Source organism: Brassica napus, chromosome A4 (genome assembly GCF_020379485.1).
Source record: "Brassica napus cultivar Da-Ae chromosome A4, Da-Ae, whole genome shotgun sequence".
Classification (NCBI taxonomy): domain Eukaryota; kingdom Viridiplantae; phylum Streptophyta; class Magnoliopsida; order Brassicales; family Brassicaceae; genus Brassica; species Brassica napus.
Genome location: NC_063437.1, coordinates 356017 through 373870, shown reverse-complemented (window position 1 = coordinate 373870; position 17854 = coordinate 356017). Strand labels below are relative to the sequence as shown.

Genomic DNA, 17854 nt, shown 5'->3' with positions numbered 1-17854 from the left:
ATTTATTTATAGAATCCTGACTAAACTAAAACGGGATCTAAAATAATCGTATTACCTTAAACGAGCTAAAATACAAAGCTTACCAAACGAGAAACGACTAAACTATTACAACAACAACCAAAGGACCCACCCACATTCCATTTGTCTTGATGGGCTTTTAACTTTTTAATCAAATCATAATTAAATTCTCCCCTAAATTAATATAAATAAATAAATAATTAATTCCTTTTAAAGCAGCAGCATTATTCTTTTCTCAAGCACAGAACACTAACTAAAGCACACTACTGTTCTCTCTCTCATCTGCTCTAAAGCAATGCTGTCATCCACGGGGAGAAAGGAGAAGCTCTCCGCTTCGAAAGGCTCCGAGATTGAAGTCTCTTCCAACGAGTCTAACGGCAATGTATGGTACCGCGCCATCCTGGAAGAGAATCTCGCTGTCTCCAAGCGCAAGAAGCTCTCCGTTCGCCACTTAAACCCTCTCTCCACCCAAGAAGAAGACCACTCTCCTCCGCTTATCACAACCGCTGTCCACCGCCTGATCCGCCCCCTTCCCCCGCCGGATCCGTCCTCCCCTGAAGAAGCCGATTTCGAGGAAGGCGACATGGTTGACGCTGCTCACAGAGGTGGCTGGTGGTCTGGCTGGGTGGTTAAGCTCTTGCCTGGTCACCGTTTCTTGGTGTACCTCAAGTTCGAGCCTGACGTCATCGAGGTTGGACGGAAGGAGCTCAGGACGCATATGGTTTGGAATGATGATGAGTGGTTTCGTTGCGAGAAACGAGTTAAAAGTCTTCACCTTTATCATTATTATTAAAGTTTTCATTTTTCTTTTGTTTGTATGCTGTCTTAATCACAACTCTGTTTTTTTTGTTTTTGTGTCTGAAGCATTTGATGAAGTCGGAGTATAGCGCCGGAGAGAATGTAGAAGTGAGGACTCAGGTTGAGGATTTTGGTGATATTTGGGTTTCGGCTATAGCCATCATGGAGAATGAAGATGGGACGTTGCTGTTGGTGAAGCACAAGAGTTTGAGCGGTGGAGAAGAAGATGAGTGGACCAAGAGAAACGTTCCTTACTCTGAAGTCAGGCCTCCACCACCGCCTTTTGATTTAAGACCTTTTGGGTTGATGGAACGTGTGGATGCTCTGCTCGGGTCTGGATGGTGTCCGAGTGTAGTAAGCATGGTTCTTACTGGGGATAGATACACTCTCCTTGTGGGAACAAACAAGGAGGGTAAAGACTTTGTACAGTCGCAGCTAAGACCGTCTATGGAGTGGAAAGGTGGAGCTTGGCTAACTAAAGAAAAGGTACTTGTTAGTTGTTACCTGATCTTTTAGAGAACATGCATTGAAGTTAGTATGTGTGTAGGTTTCGGATGGGAAGGAGAGTCGTCAGCATGCAGCTGAGGTAGCAACCCGCATAAGGGTAAAAGTAAAACTGAGGTCGACACGATCTTCTAGGTGTCTTCCTCCTCCTGATGTTGCAGAAGCTGGTAAAGAGTCTGTAACACTGCTCCCCCAAACTCCAGCTGTGAGTTATAAATATCTCCTTCCCATTATTACATTTTCATTGAATCTCTAAAACTTGCCATCTGCTTATAACTTTATCTGCTTTGTGAAGAAGTTAGTAGCAAGTAAAAGAGCTAATGCTGTGGTGGATGGTGGTAACACACTAGTCTCAAAGCAACCAGAGATAGCACCAGAAAGTAAGTGTGTTATTGATAGATTAAGAAACTAATAAAACGTAATATTATTTTGATTACGTCTTCCTTATATATATAATAGTTTCCTAATCTATCCTTTCTTTAACTTTAAAAAGTATGATGATGATTCTTGTTTGAGAAAAGTAAAACTTAAATGTGTCATGAATCTACGTTATGTTTTTTTTTATCAGCAAAAGAGTATCACTCATCGGTAGTCCTGGGTGTAGCTGCAGTCCAGCTGACGAAAACACAAGGGAAAACAACTCCGAGGAAGAAACAAACTGTGATGAAGAATCAAAAGGGATCTTCTGCTGATGAAGCCAAGGTGAATGTTTACTAGTATGTTTTCAACATTCCTCTTTGTGTCGGTTTGTTGTTCATCCTATCATTGACTCACTCTGTGCCCAGACACCTGAGGAGTCTAGTAACAGAGAGAGCGTTAATAAGAGGAAGAGAGGACGTCAGCCACGCAAGTTCGTAAGCACAGAGCCTAATCAAAAGCAGAAGACAGGTACTGTATTGTTGTCTTAATGGATTAATGTTGTCTCTTTGGATTCTTGAAACATTGTTGACTTATGAACATTCAGGTGTGGCGGCTAATGGTACTGCTGATATGACTGATGACGATGATCAGCCTCTTGCTTCATGGATCCACGGTGGAAACTCATCATCAGGTTCGGATTTGATTTTTTAGTGCTTACACTTCTTCACCTTTCGGTTCTAATTGTATTGTGTTTTTTGTTTTGTCTGATCTGATCCTTCAGGGCAATCAGCTCCTCGGGCGGCTCCTCCTGATCCTTCTGTAGTGGAAAAGCATGTCGTGGAAACTCCTAAAGCGAAAGATTCAACAATGGTTCTGCCATTTGCGAAAAAGTCACCGTGTTGGCAAGTCCTCGAATCAATGGAGATCTTCAAAGCTGTGCCGCAGCGTCCACACTTCAGCCCGCTCCTCCAATGCGAGGAAGAGTCTCGTGAAGGAGATGCTATTGGTGCAATGGTGAACTTCACCGGTCTGTTGGAGAAACTCAGCAACATACAAGTGGACAGTTCAGTGAGCGCGATAAACAGGATCAAAGAGTCCTTTCTCAAGCTGGAGAAGCACGGGTTCGATATCACAGCTCCTCTATCTCGGATCGAGAAGCTACTGTCTATTAAAGAGAACCAGACGTGGGCGTTGGAAGAGTTGCAAGCTGCTGAGAGAGAGATCACAGAGAATGGTAACAAGAGAAGGAAGTGTGAAGAAGATATTGAACTAGTGTCCAAGAAGATTGTTGAGTTGCAGAAGCAAGAAGCGTTGTTGAAGGAAGCGAAAGTGACAATGGACAAGGATATAGCTAGCATGCATACCTACGCAGCTGTTCTTGACCAGAAGGTTCAGAATGTGGAGGAGGAGTTTCAAGCAACTGTGAGCCTCCCATGGTAGTAATGATAATAATAATAATAAGCTAGCCATATCATCTAAATGAATGTTTTGTGTAATAATAACTTTTGACTCGGTGTTTGTGGAATCTTCAAAGGAACAAACGAGAAGTTCTAGAATCTTATAATGGACATGGTGGTAATTATAATGAAAGACGGCCTTTATGGATTGTCAAAGTAGAATCATCATGTTGACACGTCGTCTTGAGAGAATATGATGATCATCCTTTACTTGTGATTCTTGCTATCTTCCTTTCTCCCTCTGTCTCTTCTTATAGGCTTCTCGAGGACATGTTTCGTGCCTCACAGTTGGGGAAGTTGGAAAAATCGTAGTAATTATGATAAACCTCTATTAAAGTTGGATCCATGGATCATCGGCACTTATAACCATGATCCATGAGTATGCAAAACCTAGACAATATACTGTTTAACTCTAGACAATCATGAATATCATGTACGTAGCATAAAGATGAGCTCTAATTTACATGAAACTAGTAGCAAGCTTAAGCCTACCCACACTAACATAGCCCCTAACACAAGATGATCTCAATATTTCAGGATACGTTTGTGGTTGCAAGTCATTATTGAAACTCTTCTCTGTGTTCTACCAGCACGACCTGATCTCTGATGAGCACTTGCAGCCGGTTTCCCTTTCAATCTTTTCCACAATTTTCTCAGTAAACAAAACCTCTAGCGTTCTTGTCCCTAGCCAGTACCCTCTAAAGGATATCTTGAGACTTTCTGTTAGCACCATGGGTCTATGCTCTTCATCATCACATCCATCTTCAGGAAATTTGATAGGTTCTTGGACATTGTATACTCCTTGTAGATTTCACTTAAAGTCCTCATCAAGCTCTGGGTCTGATATAGTGCTTTCCATCTGAAAACAAACACAAAGCATCTCACTTTCAATTTCCAGAAAGAGTGTAAAGCAACATATATTTGAAGACTATCACAAAACGAATTACAAGTTTACAGCGATTGTGAATTTACAAGAAAAAAGTCACATTTTTTAATTAGAGAACATATATAACATAATATCATAATTATAGACAATCAATTCATTACTCGATGCAAATCATATCCCTTATAATCTCTTATATATTAAAAAGAAACATTGTAATAAATGCATTCACAGTATAATGGACATATGTCAGCTTCACAACGATTTGAGAATTAGTACGCTGACATGTCACGTGTAGAGAGCTTCTCAGCTAAACTCTACATTAATGTATTCACACTATGTAATTTAAGTTTTTTTTCAATATAAAACTCACACTATCTGGATTTTTGGTTCGAATCAAAACGAATAAAAAATCGAAAGCTAAATATATATTATTTATTTTTTTACAGATAGAGCTGGACAAAATATTCATAAATTTTGATTCGATTCATTATCCGTTTTGATTCGAACAGAAAAATCCGGATATCTGTAACTCTACGAAGCAAATCAAATACTAAAATGCAATATCCGTAAAAAAAACAAATCACAAAGATCAATATTTTTAGGAACATATATCCAATTATATCCGTAATATGCATATATATACATATATTTAAAGAATTATATATATAAGTTATATATATATATTATAGTTTATATAAGTTTTACAATATTTTTATGTATTAAATTTATTATATTAGGTATTAGAATTTAAAAAGTTAAATAATGCTTTATTTTTGTAATAAAATATTATTATTTTATATATTTTCATTTACTTAAAAATTATTTTATTTACGAAACAAATCGGATATCCTTTAAAATTCTAAAAAAATCAGATATATATCCAAATTACCGAATATCCGTGTGGCTACAGATCGAATCAACATGAATGCCTCTAAATACCCAAATATTCGATCCGTGCCCACCCTTATTTACGGATACAATTTGATTTCTTTGTTTTGAAACCATTTTAACGTTTTTGATATGCATGTTTTTCACATATGAGTCGTGCAGACTTCAGATTTCAATAGCATATTTCTCTAGAAGTCTTATAGAGAAGTCTTATGGAAAATCGGTTATGCAAACTGCAAAATTGGTAAGATTTTATTTTTCATCAATTAGTTTTTGTGTGTTTTGTGTGCTAAATTTATATAAATTTATAGATTCAACTTAATGTGATTATTTTCTCATTATTTTAGATAAGATTATAGATTTGCACAATAGTAGCTCTCTTGAGCACAGTAGGAGCTTGACACATCGGACACAGTTTGTTGCAAATTTCTAAATTTCTAACATTATTTAAAATTTAGTCGCAATAAGATAATTTAATTGAATGATTAACATTTGCTTCATTAGGAGTTGATAATAGATCAGATCATGCGATAAAACTACGTTCATTTCTTCAAGAACAGCTTCCATGAGACGCAAACAACTCATCAATCACTTTGCAGACTCTCTCTACTTCTTCGGGGTTAGTATTTGAATCAACAACAACACAATTGTCACCAACTTCATCATAAACAAAATCATATCCAATTTAAGCCCATCAATCATTATTTTGATTGGAAATGTAAAATCGTGGCCTGTTAAAGGCCCATTAATCTGGTGACATGGTCATATTACGGGTTTAACCCTTGGGTCCACCAGGAGCATGAAAGCGCAAACGCATAAAGATCATCGAAGGTGTCAATTTTTTAGTTGGAAGATAGCTATCTGTGTACATCTTATCTTCATTTTAGGGTCATGATATTTTCACAAGGACCACCAGGACCAATTATATTTTTAGGTTTTATTTGCTTCAATAATACACTTCAGTTTGTATACGTTTATGGTGGATAATTCAGATCTGAAAATTATGATGAGTCAATTAGTGTAACTTCAAGAACCTGTACTCATATATATGAACAAAATGAAAGGTCCAACCTTTTATATAGATTACTTTTATCCTCTTCTTTTTCTAGAAAGTTCAAGAATTTTGAGTTCACAATCTAGCATATATATATATATATATGATTTTATCGCTATACAAATATCACATAACACTTCAATATCGTATGAGAAAAGAGTCAAATTCACAGTTACAATATTCTTTTTCACATCTACAATATCTTCTTTGATTGGTTAGGAATCAAACGTGGGTTTATATCTTATCTTTACATAACACAAAACTTTTCAGCTGTAAGTTTAGTCACGAGAAGGTGTCTTTTGCATATATAACTAACGAGTTACAAGTTACAAATATATCTAACTAACACACTTAACTCCAAAACCAGAAGTCAAGTGGGTTTTGGGTTTGCGGAGCTACTTGTATAAATAGAGCCAAAACCGCAGTCTCTTCTTCCATCAAACCTTCTTCATTAGATATTTCTTCTCTAATACTTTAAGCAAACAAAAGATTTTTTTTATAGTAAATAAATGGAAGAAACAAAGGAGAGAAAGATCGTTGTAGCAGTGGACGAGAGCGAAGAGAGCATGGAAGCTCTTTCATGGAGTCTTGACAATCTTTTTCCATATGGTTCCAATAATACTCTTATCCTCCTCTACGTCAAGCCCCCTCTTCCCGTTTATTCTTCCATTGATGCCGCAGGTTAGTCTCGTTATTACACAATATATTATTTGATTGAGTAAACCTTGATATAATTCTTTCAGCTTATCGAACTTTGTTTGGTCAACTTTCTAGGGTTTATAGTGACCGGAGATCCGGTTGCAGCCTTGAAGAAATACGAAAATGAGCTAGTGGAGTCAGTCATGGCTCGATCTCGAAACGTCTACCAAGATTTTGAGTCCGATGTAAGCTTAGTCCAACAAATTTTGGATCACTTTGTTAAGGAGATTTGACAAATTACTAAGAAGTGAAAACAATGGAATTTATAAATTAAAAAATTAATATATGTATTCAATACGAACCCCACATATTATTAGATTAGTTAGCGATCTATTATTTCCAAAGATTTTAACGAAAAAAATGAAAAAAAAATAACTAAAGCTTATTGTTAATTAATGCGCAGATTAATATAGAGAGAAAAGTTGGAAGAGGAGATGCCAAGGAAGTTATATGTAACGCAGTTCAGAACCTTAAGGCTGATATGTTAGTTATGGGCACACATGACTATGGCTTCTTCAAAAGGTAAGACCTTAATTAATCTTGTTTAATACTTACGTTTTATAATGGTTATTGATATGATGTTGTATATGTTTCGTTGATAGAGCTTTGCTAGGCAGTGTGAGCGAGTATTGCGCCAAACGAGTGAAGTGTCCTGTGATTATCGTGAAGAAGAATATGCCTCAAAATAATTGAGCTCAAAAGTGATAAGTCTTATGATTGTGTATCGTTTGAAAGCAATTGATGTAACAGTTGAATCAATCTTCTTATGCAATAATGTATACTAGATTTTGACCCGCACGCCCGTGCGGGTGTATTTTAAAAAAAAATATGATGCTATTTGATTTTTATGTCACTATTTAAGGTTGGTCAAAAAACTCGAATTCGAAGAATTGAACCGATTCCAATCCGAATAAGTTGAACTAAATCTGAACCGGAATTGATTAAATATCTGAATTATTCAAAATTTTGGTATTTGAAGAACTGAAATCTAATCCGATCCGAACCGAAGTATTTTGGGTATCCAAAATAGATTTATATACTTATATATATTAATTATTTTTAGATTTAATATATATAAAAACATCCATAATATATATGATGTAAATATATACAAATAATCAAACGTAAATACTTAAATATATGATGTAAACTTTTAAGTTCGCTTAAATGCTTGAAAATATGATGTAAACTTCTAAGTTCGCTTAAATTACTTATATATATGATGTAAACTTTTAAGTTCGCTTAAATGCTTGAAAATATATACAGATAATCAAACATAAATATCTTAAATAGTTAAGATATACTCAAAACTCCAAAAATACTTAAATTATTATTAATTCTCTATCTAAATATTTAAACCAAACCTATTTAAATTGGTTATCCAAATCCGAACCAAATCCTCAAAGATCTAAACTGAACACGAAATCCCAAAAAAACTCGAAAATGAACCCGAACGCCCACCCCTAATCACTATTACATATATATCCTATATGTGTCATCATAGGTTACAAAATATGTGTTATCATATAATTAAACGTATTTTATACGTACCATCAAATAAGTTTCTTATAATTAATAATATTTTATACGTACAATCATATAAATAATCACATATATTATATTTTAAAATTTAATGTGAAATATAAAAACCATAATTTAAGTTGGTGTTTGAAATTGGGTTTTGTATTGTATTTTTCTTATATATATTGAAAATATTTTTATAATAGTTGTTAGAAAATATGTTAGTAAAAATCAAATTTTGAATATATATATATATATATTTTTTTTTGAATGAATTTTTAATATAAATCAATTTTAAATTATTATTTTGATTTGAATATATTATATATCAAATAACATAGACCCATTACTTTTTAATATAATGTAATGGGCTTCCAATTTTTAGTAGCATAAGCCCATTATTATTTTTCCTAACTTACTACTATCCATGTTTCCAAACAGTACTATTTTTTTAACTACTATCTATATTGCCAAACAATCTCAATGTGTACTTCAACTTTAATAATATAGATTATATATATGAATTACTTTTACGTTTTTATTTTCACTAAGGTCTCAAGTTAACCTGACCTGAACACAACGGTGGATTTAACGTATGAGAAGATCGAAGATTTCGATATATGAAATTTAGTTAAGATGAAGTATGTGAACTAAATTTTGTCTAAGGCAACGGTTGTCTTCTCGAAATTTTGAACGAAAACTTCAACAATGTATGCAAAAAAAACCTCGGGTATATCATATTTTAGTGAAATCTTGAAAGAATTTAATACATAAAAAGACAATGATCAAAATCATTACAAGTTATATTTAAACAACAAATTTCTAAAGAGAGGAATACTAAATCAAGTGGTCTTGACCTAGTAGTAAAAACCACATATATATTATAATATATACTAATTTAGAATATACTAATATATACTAATCAATTTCTAAAAATTGATAGATACATATATATTATAATATATACTAATTTAAAATTGAAAACAAAATATTTATATATAAAAATAAATGAAAACAAATACACGCACGGATCGAAATCTAGTTTCAGTTTGTTTTGGTAGTTTCGCATATGTCACAAAAATATTTTTATTGTTCTTTCTAAATTTTTTGTTTATGTATATGTCTCATCTTCACTCGAGATCCTCACTCGAGAAAACTAAACTGAATTGAAGACTCTTGGTTAAAAACAATAGCTATAGTTTTCTGGAGTGGATCTGAGCCTTGACAGGCCGAAATCTCTTGGTTAAGAATTGGGTCGTTACGGTATATTATATATTATATGAATTACTTTTACGTTTTTATTGTCACTAAGGTCTCAAGTTAACCTGATTTTTGAACATAACGGTGGATTAAGTATGAGAAGATTAAAGATTTGGCTATATGAAATTCAGATAAGATAAAGTAAACAAAATTTTGTATGCAACTGGTGGGGTGAGGCAATGGCTGTCTCCTCAAAATTTTGAAAGAAAGACTAACAAGTATGCAAAAAACACGTGTAAATCATATTTTAGTGAAATCATGAAAGAATTTGATACATAAAAGACAATTCGATCAATCTTTCTATATTAAAACAAACCTAGTAATGTTACAAATATTAAGGATCATTACAAGTTCTATGTAAAGAGAGAGAGAGGAGTACTAAGCCAAGACTTGTTTGATCTTCTTCTTCTGATCGTCAGTGAGTGAAGAAGGAAACAAAACCTCAAAAGTGACAAAGAGGTTTCCTTTCTTTGTGCTGTAGTGAAGTGGCATCCCTTCTCCTTTGAACTTCTTCACTTCCTTTGGCTTTGTAATTCCCTATTCCACACACACACACATCATATTCACTTCATCAGATAACCAGTTTCGAGTTTTTTTTTGTGGTGCAGAGAGAGAGAACGTTAGAGTTTACCTTGGAACCGATGTCAACATCGTGATCATCCAAGTGTTTGAATGATTTCTCAAAACCAACTAGCGCCTCAACCTGAAAGGTGTTTATTTTTAAGCAGAATCAATAAATAGATAAGTAGAGATACAGAAGATGTTGGTGGAATATTAAATGTACCAGTGTAATGTTGACGGTCATGTGTAGATCGTTGCCATCTCTCCGGAAACGGGCATGTGGTGCAGTTTTGATTCGGAACTGCCAAAATGTACAATAATACAACGGTTAAAATCCTCTGATCATGAAGATAATTGAAACTTAGGGAAGAGGACTAACCTTAAGGTCACCAGGGTCACCGTCGAGAATGGGTTCACCATCTTCGTAGAAAGACACTTCCTGAAAGGAGAGAGAGAGAGAGAGATTGATAAGCTCACAGTATCTAAGGTTTACAAAAATAAGGGTGTGGAGAGTTTACTTCTCCATCTTTCATGCCTTTCTCGATGTCAACTGTGACGAAGTATCCTTCCCGTTCGTATTTGACATTTGGGCATTTGTCACAGACCTGGAACGAGAGGAAACAGGTTGGGGTGTTTGATACTGGACTCAAGAGGACGATTTTGAGAGAGAAAATGCCTTTATTACCTGCTCTGTCATCTGTTGGAACATTCCAGGACCAACTTGTCTGTGATAAACCTCATTCCTGCAGTTGCACTTTCTCTTTCCAGGAGCTGGTTTTATTTCATTCTTCTCCCTCCATACCTTTGATAGTTTAAGAAACCAAATGTTTTAAGGCTAGTCATTTTCATGTGCATTTTGTCTCAGAACCGAGCTACTCTATACTCCAAAACTTAAATATGTTCACTAGCATAAATGAATCAAAGCAAGACCAAGTGATGATGACAACATCCTGAAAGGGGGGGGGGGGGGGGGGGGGGGGGGGGGCTTAACAAACCTTGACAGAGCCTCCCATGTACAAATCTTCAAGAGTGGCCTCAAGTTCCACAATCACGTCATCACCCTTGACCACCTTCTCTTCTTCCTCCCTCGAACCACCACCACCAAAAAACCTAACATGCGCAATAATAATATCAGCACCCACCAATAGCATTCTATTAAACGAACTTTTAGGAAATTTTTCGCACTAAAATAAATACCCTTTAAATAAAAATCAAGAAAACGATTAAAAACTCTCAGGAAAATGTCATCCAAAACCCATTCTTAGCACTAGTTTGAACCTAAAGAGTAACCATTTAGGAACTATTGGCACTACAGCAAAGACCTTTAACATGACCAGATTCATCAGTATCCACTATCCATGCATAAACAAAACTCCATTTCTTTATTCCATAATTAGTTTAAAAAAAAAAAAAAAAAAAAAGAGGGAACTTACTGGCTAAAGATGTCCTGCATATTCATGCCCCCACCTCCACCTCCACGTCCACCATTAGCAGCATGCTGTTTAAGCCCTTCTTCACCATACTTGTTATAAATCTCCCTCTTCTCCTCATCCGATAGCACTTCATAAGCTGTTTACAACAACATCAACACACAGTCAACTTCAAAACGATGAAAAGTGTCAATTTCAGAAGAATAAAAAAAAAATACGAACCGTTATTGATGTCAGCGAACTTGCGAGTAGCTTCCTCGTTGCCTTGATTCTTATCGGGATGATACTTCAAAGCGAGTTTGCGATAAGCTCTCTTGATCTGCTCGTCAGACGCGCCTTTAGGAACTTGCAACACATCGTAGTAGCTCTTCCTGATATCGAAAACGCAACGTTACAACATCTATATAAAAAAGAGATTCATAAGTCGAGAGAAAGTGATTATTACCCTGCAATGACGCAGATGGCGTAAGAGAGTGCGAACAGTACGATACATAGCTCTGACCACCGAATCGCCATGGAAGCTGGAGATCCCCGCAGAGAGATTCGTTACTACTAGGGTTGCTCCAACCTGAGATTTAACAAGAACCCAAGCAAGGAACGTCGAATCCCTTTTCGCGGAAAGATTCAAAAAAGAAAAAAAAAGAAAAAAAAGTAAGTGGTCGGGTTTACGTGTAAATTGCAAGGCTTAACCAATCAGAACGAAGTCTCTGACAAGTATTACCAATCAATATAAGCCACGTGGATACAACATCGCAAGATCGCTGTTTCTTCTTTCTTTTTTTCTTGACTTTATCAGTACGACGTGGTTCGTAGAGATATATTTTTTAACGAGGCCCATTTTTGCTGAAGCAGTTCTTTTAACTCCACTTAAAATGCGTCTAGTCTACCATTCAATTTGCTTACAGTAGCCTAATAATAATGAGGAGCTTGAAGATGCAACTTGCCGATGCATATAGAGAGGAGGGGCAGTTCTGGAGACAAAAATGCAGAGAGGAGTGGTTAAGGGAGGGTAATAGGAACACCAAATTCTTTCATAATGTAGTAAAAGGATGCAAGATTAAAAACAGAATCCTGATGCTTATCCATGAGTTAGGGAATGAGCATTTCTCACAAGGTTCAAAGGGAGACATTGCGGTTTCTTATTTCCGTGAACTGTTTCTCAGCTCCAATCCCTTTGACCTAGAGTCTCTTTTCCTGTAGCTGCCTAACAAGATCACAGATGATATGAACATAGACCTCACTTCTCCAGTGTCTGCAGAAGAAATCAGAAAAGCAGCTATGAGTGTTAATGGTGGAAGCGCACCAGGGGAAGATGGTCTCACAAGTTCATTCTATCACAATTATTGGCACATAGTTGTACATGCGATCACTGAAGAAATATTGGGTTTCTTTGCCACAGTGGTGATCCCTGAGGGGTGGAATCACACTCAGTTGAGCCCCACTCCAAAAGTATCAGAGCCTTGCCGTATGCAGGACATGAGACCAATCAGCTTATGTTCGGTTCAATACAAAATCATCTCCAAAATTTTGTGCAACCGGCTCAAGGTAATCTTGCCATCAGTGGTGTCTGAAACTCAAGGCGCGTTTGTCTCAGGCCGTCTTATCTCGGACAACATAATCATAGCTCGTGAGATGGTGCTTTCTTTACGCACAAATGAGAGAGTGGCGGGGGAATACATGGCTATTAAAGCTGACATGTCTAAGGCGTATGACCGCATGGAGTGGTGCTTCATGTAGACTCTCTTGGAGAGATTGGGGTTTGATAGGGTATGGGTGCGTTGGATCATGGTGTGCATCATGGCTTTATCAAGGCTGAGCGTGAGTTACGGCAGGGAGATCCCTAGTCTCCTTTCTTGTTTATTTTATGTGCTGAAGCCCTAGTGAATTGCTTGAACAATGCAGCTGAAGCCGGTAAGCTACATAGTATTGAAATAGGAGTTAGAGTACCTTCGGTTCATCATCTCCTTTTCGCTGACGACAGCTTGCTCCTATGTAAAGCAAATGTTTTAGAGGCTGAGGAGATACTGAACTGTTTTAAATTATACGGAGATGCATCGGGACAAAAGATCAATTTCGAGAAGTCTTCAATCATCTTTGGTTCTAAGGTCCCTGATGAGTCTAAAGGACTAGTCCAGCTGACGATGGGTATTACAAAAGAATGAGGAGAAGGGAACTATTTGGGACTTCCTGAGTGCTTCAGTGGCTCCAAGAGACAGCTTTTGAGCTTTCTTCGTGGTAAGTTGCAGGGTCGTCTGAACGGTTGGTTTGCGAAGTCTTTATCTCAGGGAGGGAAGGAAATTTTACTTAAATCAATCTGTTTGGCTTTGCCTATCTACGCGATGTCATGCTTCTGTTTGCCTAAGGATACTTGTGCTCGTTTGAGGAGTGCTATGATTGAGTTCTGGTGGAGCAGCGGGAATAATAAGAAGAAGATTGCTTGGGTGGCTTTGTAGAAGCTATGCAAATCTAAAGATCAGGGAGGTTTGGGTTTTAAGGATTTGGAGAAGTTTAACCAATCTCCTAGCTAAGCAAGCGGCGCGTATTCTGAACAATCCCGACTCCCTCTTTGCTCAGGTTTTGAAGCAACGCTACTTCCACAACAACTCTTTTATGAAGGGAGGGCTTGGTTCTCGACCATCATTTGCCTGGAGGAGCATTATTCATGGCCGTGACCTTCTGCAGCAAGGTTTGGTTAAGAAGATTGGTAATGGAATGGACTTTAAGATTTGGTGGGATCATTGGATCATCGATGGGATTCCTCGTGTTCTAGAGTATATAGTGAATTATGTTGTGGACTTAACATTGAGTGTCAACGACTTGATGGATCAACAAGGAAGAGCTTGGAATATGGCTTTAATCCTTGATACCTTCAGTCAAAAAGATGCAGAGATTATTCTTAAGCTCATACCAAATGCTGATCAGGCGGATGAGGTCTGCTGGGGCTTCTCTAAAAATAGAGATTACACGACGAAAAGTGGGTATGCTGTGCTAGATGATATTGAAGAGTTGAACTTGCCCCATGGTACTACCATCCCTCCTGTTGAGAAACAGCTTTGGTTAGCTCTCTGGAAGTCAAAAACCTCTCCGAAGTTAAGACATTTCCTTTGGTGCATTCTCTCTGGAGCTCTAGCAGTTAAAGAAAGGCTGAGATCAAGAGGCATTCATCTGAACAGCACGTGCTCTTCATGTAATGGGGCTCCGGAGGATATTGGCCATGTTCTGCTCCATTGCAAGTTTGCTAAGGAAGTATGGTCTCTCTCTCAAGTCCCAATGCCTCCCTCTGGTTTCTGGTCAAACTATGTTTTCTTGAACCTACACCACTTGATAGCGTGTAGTAGAAAAAAGAATCTACCTCAGGTGGCTGGTAAGTCTTTTCCATGGATCTTGTGGCATATCTGGAAAGCTAGAAACAACTTATGTTTTGAGCATGTTAGACTAGATCCGACTAATGTACTGGAAAACGCTATCATAGAAGCTGAGGTTTGGTTTGAAATACAGAATACCTCTCCGGCTGTGGCTTATACGACGGGTCTTCAAGGCTTGAATTCTGTTGTTTGGTCCAAACCGCCGACGGGGTGGCTCAAGTGCAACGTCGCTTCGTCTTGGTCAGAACACCTGCGATCCTTGGGTGGTGCTTGGTTGTCTCGTAACTCATCAGGAGTCGTATCTTTCCATAGTAGAAGAGCATTCTCTGGAATGGTGAGCTCACTATTAGCGGACTTCACCACTCTCCAGTGGCGGTGGGCGGTGGAAACGATGGTTAGCTTACGAGTTGAGAAAGTTGTGTTCGAAACTTCTTCGGAGGTTATCTGCCACTCCTTCACACAGCCTTCTCATGATTCTTCCATCAGTAGCTTGGTCTCCACGTCGTCCTTCAGAGAATGGAGACTGGAGCACGTGTCTCAGGATAGAAACAGTGTGGCCTCTCAGATCGTTTTAAGTGTCTTGAGAGATGGCCGCCTGCAATCCTATGTTGCTTTAGGAGGCCCTTCTTGGCTAGAAAGGACGATCGATCATGAAGCGGTTATCCCCCATCACTGATCTGCTCTATAGCAGTACTAGTCTAGTTTTGGAGGCGAGGGCCTGTATTGCTACCTACTGGTAGTTTACTTTTATGAATCTTCCTTCTATTTGGTTATGTACTTGTTGTTTCAAATTTGGCTTATGGTTGTACGTTTATGGGACCTTGTCCTCTCTTGGGTGTCTTTCCCACCTAAAGTTTTAATGATAATCCAGTGTTAAAAAAAAAATTAACATCCGGTTACCCAATTTCTTTTTTTAATTAACGTCATTTTCACTGTCGGTATACCTCTTTGGTGGGCGACCGTGTGTATGGGGAAGCATGTTTATGATCGTGCATCACACTAATATGAATACAAAAACATGATTTTCTATTATTCACTTGTAATGATAACAATTTTAAATTCTTCATTACTCGTTAACATTTTCTTATAAAACCCCATTTGATGTAATCATTTTCTTCATCCCACTTAGAAACAAACAAAAGAACTAGCGTAAGGTAAAAGAAAGGCCACACTCTCAGCAATGGCGATAAAAAGCACCTCCTTGGCCATTTGCCTCCTCTTTTCTTTGGCCACCATAGCCACTGCTTACTACTCTCCCTCATCTCCTCCGGTTCACCAATCACCAGAATACAAACCCACGCTTCCCCCTCCGGTTTACATCCCCAAGCCTACACTCCCACCTCCAGTTTACACTCCACCTGTTTACAAGCCAACCCTTCCCCCTCCGGTCTACACCAAACCAACTCTTCCACCTCCCGTATACACTCCTCCCACCAAGCCATATGTCCCAAAGCCAACCTACACTCCACCCACCAAGCCATATGTTCCAAAACCAACATACACATCTCCCACCAAGCCATATGTCCCAAAACCAACCTACTCTCCACCCACCAAGCCATATGTCCCAAAGCCAACCTACACTCCACCCACCAAGCCATATGTCCCAAAGCCAACCTACACTCCTCCCACCAAGTCATATGTTCCAAAACCAACATACACTCCTCCCACCAAGCCATATGTCTCAAAGCCAACTTACACTCCTCCCACCAAGCCATATGTTCCAGAGATTCTTAAAGTTGTTGATGGCATCATTCTTTGCAAAAACGGTTATGAAACCTACCCAATTCAAGGTATAAATACATACTTAATCTTCCATAATCAAATATCTATGAAAAAATTACAAAAAAAAAGTATTTCTAATCTGAAAACATGGTTAATGAAATTCATGTAGGAGCCAAGGCAAAGATCGTGTGCTCTGAGCCCGGATCATACGGGAAGAAGGATGTTGTGATCTACAGCGATCCAACTGACTCTAAGGGATACTTCCACGTGGCGTTGACCGACATCATCAAGAACCTACTTCACTGTCGTGTCAAGCTCTACACATCTCCAGTTGAGACTTGCAAGAACCCAACCAATGTCAACAAGGGTCTGACCGGAGTTCCATTGTCTATGTACGGATACCGTTACCACTCCGACAAAAACTTGAAGATCTTTAGCGTCGGACCTTTCTACTTCACCGGTCCCAAAGCAGCCCCCACCATTCCCAAATACTGATGATCACATTATATGGTGATGATCTTGCATGATATGAGGTCACGTTGGTCAATTTTTTTGTTTCGAAACTTTTCCCTTCTAAATGTTCCTGTGTTTCTCTGTACCAATTTCATTTGATTCATTGCATTACCGATGCAACCGTTCTTTTTGGTTATGTTATGTTTTCCAAATTGTATTTAAGAAAATTATCTGAGGAACGTCTTTGTTTGATCTACGCGACTGCTTATATAAAATATATAAGAAATTTAATACTAACAAGAAATTTTGTCGTCATTATTATAAAAGTTACTTTGGTAGAGATTGTTTGTAATTTGTTGATTGTTCTCAAGATAGAACGTCGTTTCTTCTTCTGTTGTGAATGCTGTGTGGACTTGTGTCTAAAGAATCTATGAACAACTACTTCTCTTTATGTTGCTTTAAAAAAAAAAAACTATTTCTCTTTATGGACCCAATTAGAAACCATAGTTTACGAGTCTGATGCTAAACTGTCATTAACCATAGATTGGTTGCACGATATAATTATACAATACGAAAATCACACGAACACTATGAATCGGCACTAATTTAATCGTGGAACCAAGTCTACCCCTTGTGTATATATATATATATAACATCATAGAATCAGTATTTCTTATATTATAGAATCACAATAATAAGAAGTCCTTCTCTTATTCAATCACAATCACAAATCGCAAGTCTCAAAATCACACACAATGCATCACACATTGCATCCATATATATAGGACTCTAAATATCCTAAAACACTTAGTATTATCATATCTCCTAATCCTAAAGATAATCACACTTATAATAGGAAAAGGAAACTTATATTTCAA

The 17854-nt window shown here is 37.4% G+C and overlaps 4 protein-coding genes across 9 annotated transcripts; 3 read left to right on the top strand and 1 right to left on the bottom strand.

The window, feature by feature from the left end:
- The first annotated feature begins 242 nt into the window (after positions 1-242).
- LOC106390269 (DUF724 domain-containing protein 7-like) lies at positions 243-3296 on the top strand. 6 transcript variants are annotated; one of them, XM_022687737.2, is made up of 8 exons: positions 243-778; positions 883-1302; positions 1364-1525; positions 1616-1700; positions 1931-2022; positions 2106-2208; positions 2285-2371; positions 2462-3296. In XM_022687737.2, exons 1-8 carry the CDS (start codon positions 314-316, stop codon positions 3118-3120), a joined length of 2073 nt encoding a protein of 690 aa, XP_022543458.1. In that variant the 5' UTR covers positions 243-313; the 3' UTR covers positions 3121-3296. The 6 variants fall into 6 exon arrangements, with proteins under 6 accessions (XP_022543458.1, XP_013686146.1, XP_022543460.1 ...); XM_013830692.3 differs by having other exon boundaries at positions 1925-2022; XM_022687739.2 differs by having other exon boundaries at positions 244-778; positions 1619-1700.
- Positions 3297-5933: 2637 nt separating this feature from the next.
- Positions 5934-7520, top strand: LOC111198701 (universal stress protein A-like protein). The gene is made up of 4 exons (XM_022687768.2): positions 5934-6646; positions 6740-6849; positions 7068-7186; positions 7267-7520. Exons 1-4 carry the CDS (start codon positions 6475-6477, stop codon positions 7355-7357), a joined length of 492 nt encoding a protein of 163 aa, XP_022543489.1. The 5' UTR covers positions 5934-6474; the 3' UTR covers positions 7358-7520.
- Positions 7521-9666: 2146 nt separating this feature from the next.
- LOC106444964 (dnaJ protein ERDJ3B-like) lies at positions 9667-12123 on the bottom strand. Its single transcript, XM_048778270.1, has 10 exons — positions 11882-12123; positions 11659-11807; positions 11440-11575; positions 11002-11116; positions 10692-10808; positions 10525-10611; positions 10386-10445; positions 10230-10307; positions 10077-10148; positions 9667-9982 (listed from the first exon to the last, which is right to left on the bottom strand). The coding sequence occupies exons 1-10, from the start codon at positions 11950-11952 to the stop codon at positions 9824-9826; spliced, it is 1044 nt and encodes a 347-aa protein (XP_048634227.1). The 5' UTR covers positions 11953-12123; the 3' UTR covers positions 9667-9823.
- Positions 12124-15903: 3780 nt separating this feature from the next.
- LOC106449038 (proline-rich protein 3) lies at positions 15904-17232 on the top strand. Its single transcript, XM_013890847.3, has 2 exons — positions 15904-16591; positions 16693-17232. Exons 1-2 carry the CDS (start codon positions 15982-15984, stop codon positions 17016-17018), a joined length of 936 nt encoding a protein of 311 aa, XP_013746301.1. The 5' UTR covers positions 15904-15981; the 3' UTR covers positions 17019-17232.
- Positions 17233-17854: the final 622 nt, after the last annotated feature.

Excerpts from the sequence above, each read along its gene's own strand:
- LOC106390269 (XM_013830690.3), top strand. The coding sequence starts at position 314 with ATGCTGTCATCCACGGGGAGAAAGGAGAAGCTCTCCGCTTCGAAAGGC. Across the intron at positions 1,526-1,615 it reads TGCTCCCCCAAACTCCAGCT|AAGTTAGTAGCAAGTAAAAG; the intron begins GTGAGTTATAAA and ends TGCTTTGTGAAG. Across the intron at positions 2,372-2,461 it reads CGGTGGAAACTCATCATCAG|GGCAATCAGCTCCTCGGGCG; the intron begins GTTCGGATTTGA and ends CTGATCCTTCAG.
- LOC111198701 (XM_022687768.2), top strand. The coding sequence starts at position 6,475 with ATGGAAGAAACAAAGGAGAGAAAGATCGTTGTAGCAGTGGACGAGAGC. Across the intron at positions 6,647-6,739 it reads TTCTTCCATTGATGCCGCAG|GGTTTATAGTGACCGGAGAT; the intron begins GTTAGTCTCGTT and ends TCAACTTTCTAG. Across the intron at positions 7,187-7,266 it reads GACTATGGCTTCTTCAAAAG|AGCTTTGCTAGGCAGTGTGA; the intron begins GTAAGACCTTAA and ends TTTCGTTGATAG.
- LOC106444964 (XM_048778270.1), bottom strand. The coding sequence starts at position 11,952 with ATGGCGATTCGGTGGTCAGAGCTATGTATCGTACTGTTCGCACTCTCT. Across the intron at positions 11,808-11,881 it reads GCCATCTGCGTCATTGCAGG|GAAGAGCTACTACGATGTGT; the intron begins GTAATAATCACT and ends TTTCGATATCAG. Across the intron at positions 10,612-10,691 it reads TCCAACAGATGACAGAGCAG|GTCTGTGACAAATGCCCAAA; the intron begins GTAATAAAGGCA and ends CTCTCGTTCCAG.
- LOC106449038 (XM_013890847.3), top strand. The coding sequence starts at position 15,982 with ATGGCGATAAAAAGCACCTCCTTGGCCATTTGCCTCCTCTTTTCTTTG. Across the intron at positions 16,592-16,692 it reads TGAAACCTACCCAATTCAAG|GAGCCAAGGCAAAGATCGTG; the intron begins GTATAAATACAT and ends AAATTCATGTAG.